Source organism: Cnephaeus nilssonii (assembly GCF_951640355.1).
Source record: "Cnephaeus nilssonii genome assembly, chromosome: 10".
Taxonomy (NCBI): Eukaryota; Metazoa; Chordata; class Mammalia; order Chiroptera; family Vespertilionidae; genus Cnephaeus; species Cnephaeus nilssonii.
Genome location: NC_137081.1, coordinates 13,591,201 through 13,600,217, shown reverse-complemented (window position 1 = coordinate 13,600,217; position 9,017 = coordinate 13,591,201). Strand labels below are relative to the sequence as shown.

The 9,017-nt window shown below is 41.5% G+C and overlaps 1 protein-coding gene across 1 annotated transcript in view; it reads left to right on the top strand.

Moving 5' to 3' along the window:
* Positions 1-1,601: 1,601 nt before the first annotated feature.
* The window catches only part of DYTN (dystrotelin), a gene marked incomplete at both ends in the record, with an annotated part of 45,857 nt that continues 38,441 nt past the window's right edge, over positions 1,602-9,017 (top strand). Inside the window, 2 exons of the mRNA XM_079783099.1 lie at positions 1,602-1,620; positions 6,532-6,606. Coding sequence (XP_079639225.1) covers positions 1,602-1,620; positions 6,532-6,606 — 94 coding nt within the window. The remainder of the gene's footprint in view (positions 1,621-6,531; positions 6,607-9,017) is intronic.

Genomic DNA, 9,017 nt, shown 5'->3' with positions numbered 1-9,017 from the left:
TCAGGGTTGCGGGCTAAATCTCCAGTGTGGGGAGTGCAGGAGGCAGCCGATCAATGATTCTCTCTCATCACTGACATTTCTATCTTTCTCTCCCTCTCTCCCTTCCTCTCTGAAATAAATAAAAATATATTTTTAAAAAATAGACTCCAGTCCTAGGTCACTCTTACCTAGGTCAGGAAGGAGCCTGCTACCTGGGATGGAGAGCCCCTCTTACTGTTTCTAAGCGCTATAGTGACTGCTGCCCTTCAGAGCACACAGAAGAAGTTTTCCTTGCCGCTCCTACACATGAAATTAATACGGAAACAGAGATGTTGGAGTGGTATTAAATTATTCAAGATCTTTATTACTAATGAATGCACTTCTGTGGGCCCTTAAAAACAGTGTAGGTTCAATGCCACTGTTTTGCATGCAATTGCTGGGCCGTCGGGACAAGACATCCGCTCTCACTGGGAATGCCACATCTGGGAATCTGTTATTACTCAGCTTTTCCCTCTTCCAAAACTGCTGAGTAATTTATGCAGAATGTTTGGCTACAATGCTTCTTCAAGGACGTGAAGAAAGGTAAGGACCTGGGGTGGAGACAGGGAGATTGCATCTCCACGGTCATGTTGACGGGCAGGAGGCTGGGTCCTTCCGCACCTGCCTGGGGGCTTCAGGGAGAGCTTGGGGGAGCATTTTTGCACCAAGAGGAGTTCTTACCTGATCCCACTTCATATGACCTTCCAAACAAATGTTACTTGAATGTATTTGAAACTTCCCTAGTTTTGACAAATCTGCAATCACTATTGCTGTTGTATTTTTAAAGACCGAATGTTATCAGTTTTTGCTTCAGTTTCTCTCTTTGTAAAATACGATTTAATCTGTCCAATAATTTGTCCTTAATTCATTCACTAGAAGGAGGAAAGTACTATTTAAATTTGATTATAATGTAACTTTTAAAAACAGTTTTCCACTGTTCATGTTAAGAAATGTCTTTTTAAAGAATTGTATAATGTTTTCTTATAGCATTTTTTTTGTTCAAAGCAAATGTATATACATATATGTGTGTATATATATTGAGTTTGAACAATAGTTACAACATGAAACAGCAGCTAGCTAATTTACTACTCTTTTTAAAATGAAATAGTGACTAAATTCTACATGTATAATTGTGTGACAAGGTGTTTAAATGGATATAATATTTGTCAGAAATTTAATATGTAGAATTGTTAATTTTGTCCTTCAACATTCAAGTAAAACTACATTTTCTTGAGGTAAGGATCCAGTTTACTCTTGAAATGATAATGCCTCGAAAGTTCTAAGTAGTCATGGTATTAGTTTCAGGAGCTGTTCTCAGTTTCTGAGTTACAGCTCTAACTTCCAGAAGTGTGACCTGTATGAGAAGCTTCTACCACTATGGTCCTTATTTCTTTCCTCTCAGTAGACTATAGTCTTCCTATACAAGAACCTCACGTTCTTGTTCCACAGGTGAAACAACTTTTAGTTGCCTGTTTGTTCTCCTACCCCCCATTTTTCCACTGCAAAACCTTCTGCTTAAAATGTTGGTTCATTTTCAGTTAGGAGGACCCTCTTGCCATCCACCCTTCCAAGAAACTCCTGAAATGGACCCAGACAATCAAGGTGAGCATTTTTGTCAAGTTTCTGACCATAGTTTATAAACAAAAAATTAGGCACAGATGTTGTATTTTCAGACTTCTGAGTTGCAGCAGAGTAGACATTTGGCAAATTTTTGGCTGAAAAAGAGACTATTGGGTGATTTAAGAGACTTTTTCTTCTAAACAGTGCCAGTGTGTGATTCTCGGCATCTGAAAGGGGTTCAGGAATCTGGGAAAGGCTGCTGTAAATTAATCAAGAGTCCAGAGACAAAACATAATTTTGGAAGGCATTTTGGGAAGCCAGAGAAGACTTAGCTAAAGAAACCAAGTTCTCCTGTCACTCTGGACCCCTTGCTTTTTATTAACACAAATTGTCCTAAGGCAAGGTAGATATACATTAAAGGCAAGGTTTAGTATACAGAATCCATTGTCAGATTGGGGGAACTGCCTTCGGCTGTTCAGGTGTTTGGCCAGTAAGAGGCAAAAACATGTAGATTGAAATGCCCTCAGCTGTCTGGCAGCAAGCAATCATCTATGCAAATCTTTAGGTGTGGGGAAATGCCCTTAGCCATTCCAGATGATTCAGAAATTCATATTTAAGAATATTTGGTCTATTGTCTCCAAAGCATCCAAATAATTTAACAAATTACTTGGTCTCAATATAATTACATTTCAATTACAAGAAGTGGCTTATTTTTAAATTATTCTCATAATTTACTGTTGAAATGATATCACTGAAGAAATTTTCATGTCAGAGGTTAAGTTCCCAGTACTATGTGGGCCCAAAGTTGGGAGAAAGATCTCACAGCTATCATTATGTGAATATTTGATAAACAAATGTGGGGGGGGGGGGTGACCAATTCCCCTTTCTTTTAACACATCTGAATGCCAGCTTAGGCCCAGGACTGGTCTAGGACATTTTTATTGGTGGGTCTAGTTGCAGCCCCTAGCTAAAAATCTAGATTGTTAACTTTACTTGTTCTATATAAAATTCTATAATAACTCAAGTTATTTATCTAAAACAACAAGTTGAGTAATTCAAATTATCTTTGGGTTTCCCAAATTTAGACCCTCATATTAATAAGCTTAACACAGAACAGTAGATAATGTATTCAAAGCCAAATTCTCTGTCTCTAAAGATGTGTTTTTAAAATTTAGTGTGTCAGCATCACATGCAGGGTTGGTTAAAATGCTGGGCTTCACCTACAGAGTTAGTGCCCCAGTTGGTCCAGGGTGGGGTTCAAGAATTCATTTCCACAAATTCCTGATGTTGCTCATCTGGGATCACACTTTGACAACCACTGACCTAAAATACCTATTTCTGGATCATCAAAATAGACGATGGACAGTTGAAAGCGATTTTATTAAATTTTTAGTATCTGCAGAAAATGACACATATTGATTTGGCTAAACAAAATTAAGAATCATTTAAAGCAAAACACATTTCCCAGTCAAGACCATATGTAGCTTGCATTATTTCTGTAAGCATCTAAGAGTACTTTGTTCATAGCTTTGGGCCTGGTATGTCTAGCAATTTTTTCCTTTCTTGAATTCCTCCCACCAGCGAGGGGATGGGGAGCCTTGAGGAAGCTGGGCTGTGGTGAAGCCCCTGGGCTGTGCATGCCTTTCCACACGGCGCTGTATTGCAGCCGGCCATGCTATGCTGTATAACTTCATCAGATGACGCTGCAGAACAGAGCCTGACCCGAGGGTGATGGGCCAGATGGTAGAGCAGCTACAGAGTCACTCTTCCTCCAAGAGCAGCACCTGGGAACCTGCAAGACCCCTAGTTTACTGATTCTCTGTATTCATTTGATACATCTGAGAGCATAAAAATGGGCCAGTTTCTAGGAGGAAACAATAATATGGGTGTTATGCTTTTGTAAAATATTTCCAGACTATTATTATCTCTATTCTCAATTTGTTTTACTTCCAACATAGAGCAGAGATGTTTCTCACTTCTCCTATGCTCTAGGTTTAGACTCCTATCTGGAAAGAAAGTATGTTTTAAAAATAAGGACACATTAAATGACAAAAGATTTAGAACTAATTGTAAGTTTTTTGTTGAGAGTTTGTTTTGTTTTTTTATATAGGGGCACTTGTTCAAAAAAGAAAAAAAAAAGTGAAGCTTTTTAAACAAGATTGCTTGTATTGGTGGCATTTTCAGGCACAGTCTACATTCACCTGAACTGGGTGCTTTGACTCATAATCATATATTGATCATTGAATCAATGTATATTCAGGCAGAGGCATTTGGTGGGCTTCAACTCCTCCAGGATGGGTCCGACCCAGTCCAGGGTAGAGCATAGTGCCTGGTACTCAACACCCAAACGTGTAATACATAGAACTTTACTCCACGACTTTCAAGGGCAAGGCATCCTTTTCCAAACCAAAATGCAGTCACTGTGGCTTGGCATGAAATTGACAGTGAGCTAAGTCTGGGAAGAAGCCATCTCTGTGAGACAGACGGAAGCCTCTAAGGTTTTTATCCTGAACGTCTCGTCTGAAGTGGTCAGAGCATCTGGTCTGAAATGCCATCATGACCCTCACTTGCTATATTTTTGTCTTTGGCTTTGGGTTCCACTTAAAGACACGAGACTCCCCGTTAAGACTGGACACAGATATCTTTGCCAAACCTAGCTCTGATCTCGGTAGTTACACCTCCAAGCCATTCTCTCCACTCAGTTAATCATAAAAAACAGGCTGTATTTAGCCCATAGTTGATGTCCTTGTGGCTTCCAGATACTGAACTATTGGCTTGTTTCTACCTTCTGAAACTCATCTTCCTCGGCCTTGTTACTATTGTTATCTCCTGGTTTCATTGGCTTTCACTTCTCATTCTTTCTCTTAAATTTCTCTTTCTTAACTATAAAAATAACATAGGCCTTTATAAAAAAATTTAGGTAATAGCACCAAGTAGAAAGAAAATAACTATGAACACTAAGAATTCAAGCGCCCAGAGATACCCACTACTACCAATTTGGTGAATGCCGCTAAGAATTAAGCTCCACACAGCAGGGACTTTTATCTGTTAACTGCTATTTTTCAAGGGCCTGGAATCATATAACAAGGGCCAGGGCCATATAACAAGAGCTCAATAAATATTTGTTAAATGATTGCATGGATAGTATTTGAATTGCTTTTTATATATGCATAAATATATATATATATATATATACTAGAAGCCCGGTGCACGAAATTCGTGCACGGTGGGGGGTTGTCCCTCAACCCAGCCTGTACCCTCTCCAATCTGGGACTCCTGGAGGGATGTCCGACTGCCCGTTTAGGCCCGATCCTGGTGGGATCGGGCCTAAACGGGCAGTCGGACATCCCTCTCACAATCCAGGACTGCTGGCTCCCAACTGCTTGCCTGCCTGCCTTCCTGATTGCCCCTAACCGCTTCTGCCTGCCAGCCTGATCACCCCCTAACCACTCCGCTGCCAGCCTGGTTGATGCTTAACTGCTCCCCTGCCAGCCTGTTTGCCCCCAACTTCCCTCCTCTGCCAGCCTGGTCACCCCTAACTGCCCTCTCCTGCAGGGTTGATCACCTCCAATTGCCCTCCCTTGCAAGCCTGGTCCCTCTCAACTGCCCTCCCTTGCAGGCCGGGTGCCTCCCAACTGCCCTCCCCTGCTGGCCATCTTGTAGTGGCCATCTTGTGTCCACATGGGGGCAGCTATATTGTGTGTTGCAGTGATGATCAATCTGTATATTACTCTTTTATTAGATAAGATAGAGGCCTGGTGCACGGGTGGGGGCCAGCTGGTTTGCCCTGAAGGGTGTCCCAGATCAGGGTGGGGTTCCCTTGGGGCATGGGGTGGCCTGAGCGAGGCGCCTGTGGTGGTTTGCAGGCCGGCCACGCCCCCTGGCAACCTAAGCGGAGGCCCTGGTATCTGGGATTTATTTTCCTTCTACAATTGAAACTTTGTAGCCTGGAGCAGAGCCAAGCCTGCTGTTCCCTCCGGGGCGGCAGCCATCTCTGTGGCAGTTAATTCACCTTCTACAATTGAAACTTTGTAGCCTTAAGCGGGTGGGCCCAGTCAGGGTGTGCTTTAAAGCTTTGCTTCCCCTGTTGCCGCCGGCAACCCTGGCTTGCTCTCTCAAGCTCCATTCTGTTGCCATTTGTTTGAATTTGTTTACCTTCTATAATTGAAACTTTGTAGCTTGAGTGGAGGCTTAGGCCTGCAACGGCTATGGAAAGCTTGGCTTGCTCTGTTACCTGGGAAACCTTGCTCTCTGTGGCTGTAGCCATCTTGGTTTGGGTTAATTTGCATACTCGCCCTGATTGGCTGGTGGGCGTGGCTTGGCTGGTGGGTGTGGCTTATGTAGCGGAGTGATGGTTAATTTGCATATTACCATTTTATTAGAGAAGATATGTGTATATATGAGTAGAATATATTAAGAAAATTGAGTTTATATTCTACATTGAGTTTTTAAAAATATATTTTTTATTGAATTTTAGAGAGATAAGAAGGGAGAGAGAGAGAAAATACCAATGAGAAAGACACATTGATCGGTGGCCTCCTACATGCCCCCTCTTAGGGATCGAGCCCCCAACCTGGGCATGTGCCTTGTCCGGGGGGAATCAAACTGTGACCTCCTGGTTCATGGGTCAACACTCAACCACTGAGCCACACTGGCTGGGCTACCAAGAGATCTTTATTTTATTTGTTTATAAGGCTGTTTCCTCCTATAAAAACATGGACAGGTTTGTGGGGGAATCCTCACTTTTTGTGGATTCCTTAGTTTGGTGGACTCTGACGGTGAGCCTAAGGTCCCGTGCAGCCTAAGATTCTGTAGACCATCAGTATTTGTTCCTGGATGGGAAAGAGAGCAAACTAAAGTGGGGCTACATGATCCCTAGGACTGCCTTCCAGAATGTGGGATTTATCTAATAAGATGATCATTGATCCATGTTATTTCATGTTTTCTTTACAGATGCTCTCAATAGTATTGAGAATTCCATTTATAGAACAGCCTTCAAATTACGATCTGTGCAAACCACGTGTCAATGTAAGTAGAACTCTCTGAAACACTGGAAATAATCGGATCCTGATACACTGTGCGAATTCACAAAGCAAACCAAAACTCATGTGAGTGAGGTCAGACTCCAGAAGTTGGATCTGTGCATTTCCTCCACTTGTAACAGAGAAGATGGAGGGGGAGGTGACACTAGGTGAGACTGAAATAGAAAATGATTTTTGGATGAAGTTTTTTTTTCCTATTTAGTTTCTTCAAAAAATAAAAAAAATGTTGGTTTTCTTTTCAGGATACTGATATTAACACAAAATAAAATTACAAAATAGGTTAGTTTAGAAATCTGTACTTGTAGATTTAAATTTAACATTTTTAAATTTCTTCTACCCCATAAGATTTGCATTTTCAAGTTGTACTTATCTCTCTGAACATGTAAAAGTGGGTTCAGGTGAATAATCCTTGGGCCATAAATTTTAAAACTATTTTGAGAATTCCCTGTGAACTGCTCTTTTGTGTTAAACTTAGATCTGATTGAATGCTATGGTTTTCTTTTCCGATACTGTTATCTAAACAAAATAAAGTAAATATTGTAAAAACATTTGTCCTGGCCTGGCCAGCGTGGCTCAGTAGTTGAGCGTTGACATATGAACCAGGAGGTCACAGTATGATTCTGGTCAGGACACATGCCAAGTTGTGGTGCTCGATCCCCAGTAGGGGCATGCAGGAAGCAGCCAATCAATGATTCTCTCTCATCATTGATGTTTCTATCTCTCTCTCCCTCTTCCTTCTTTTCTGAAATCAATAAAAATACATTTTAAAAAATATTTATGCTGTAAAAATTCTCCAACATGAAATAAATTGGGTCTTGGCTGTGAAAAGCAATAGGCATTCAGCATACCTAAACTTACTGATTTCTAATAAATTCTTTATTACATTTTTTTAAAAATCACTTTATGTGAAGTGATTTATGATATTATTATATCGGACATAAAAGAAGCTATGTTATATATATATATAACATTTTTTCCTAAAGGTTGAACTTTTTTGTATTTTCCTTTTTGCCTAATAAGTTATATAGACCAATGAATTTCAAATTGTGCTTCACAACAGTTTGTGGATGGATATGATGTAGGACACGAAAGGGTTAGCAAGGTGGGAAAGGAAGGATAGGCAACCCAGGAAAACCCAGAAACCATCTCCTCAACCAGAACAACTGTATTTCTCTATTTTCCATACTGCCTTTCTGTATAAGGGTCTTTTGAAGCAGGGATTCTTGACAAAAAACAAAACAAAACAAAACAAAACAAAAACAAAGAAACAAACCAACAAAAATCCCTGATTTAGACAAAATCACTTGTAACTAGTATTTGTTATTCCAGGGATTAATAAAAGACAGAATAGGCACACTAAAAAATACATCCTCAGTTATGCTATTTTCTTAGAGAATTTCTCCCATTAAAGAAAGTTAGCAGCAAATCTTATATAATAAAAGCCTAATATGCAAATCGACCATACAGTGAAACGACCAGTTTGGGGGGGCAGGGCCAATGAGCAGGCAGTGCTGGCCAGCCAAGGTGGGTGCCAGCAGGCAGAGGGAAGGGATGGCGATCGGGGAACAGTGGCAGCAGAGGGGCGACTGGGGGGCGGGGCTTGCCACTCGCAGGCTGGTGCTGTTCTCCAATCAGTCCGCCAGTTGCCTCCCACAGAGGGAGGCCAGACTGCGGCTTAGGCCTGCACCCCACGAAGACATCCCCCCAAGGCTCCCAGACTGCAAAAGGGTGCAGGATGGGCTGAGAGACCACCCCCAACCCCCCGCCTGAGTGCATGAATTTTCATGCACCAGGCCTCTAGTGTTTATATAAGCCTCCATCATTCCTGCCTGGGTACAAAGAATGTAATTTGAGGACGTTCCTTTTTGTACTTCTTATTATCCCTGGCATCAGAAACAGTACATAGGAATAATACTCATGGGAAATATTAATAAGACACAAAATTAGTAGTTGAAAAGTTCTACCCCAGGAAAGATACCCACATGAAAATTTGAAAGCAAAAAGAGCCCCATACACAGCGATAAAGCATGCTGTGAGTTCCAGGCGGCAGGACCTGGGGCGCATCGCTGCATGAATCTTGTGGTGAGATTAATGGACACCGGTGTTATCTGTGTTGCTGTAATACAGAGCCCTCATCCCGTGTGCAGCGCGCCAGGCCGAGGCGATAGGCTTTGCGATTGAGTAACGATAAAAGGTTTGGCAGCCTGCAGCCAGGTTTTCATTAAAGTCACATCCTGGAACCTACTCCTCACTTCTTTAGACTCTCCCCTTAAAAGCAGCACCAGAGAACAAATAAAAATATTTTATTATACTTGCTAGATTTCTTATCTGCGAGATTGATTTATGAAGCAGAGAAAAGCACAGGGTTTTATCATTTCAGAGGCTGAGGCAGTTTAA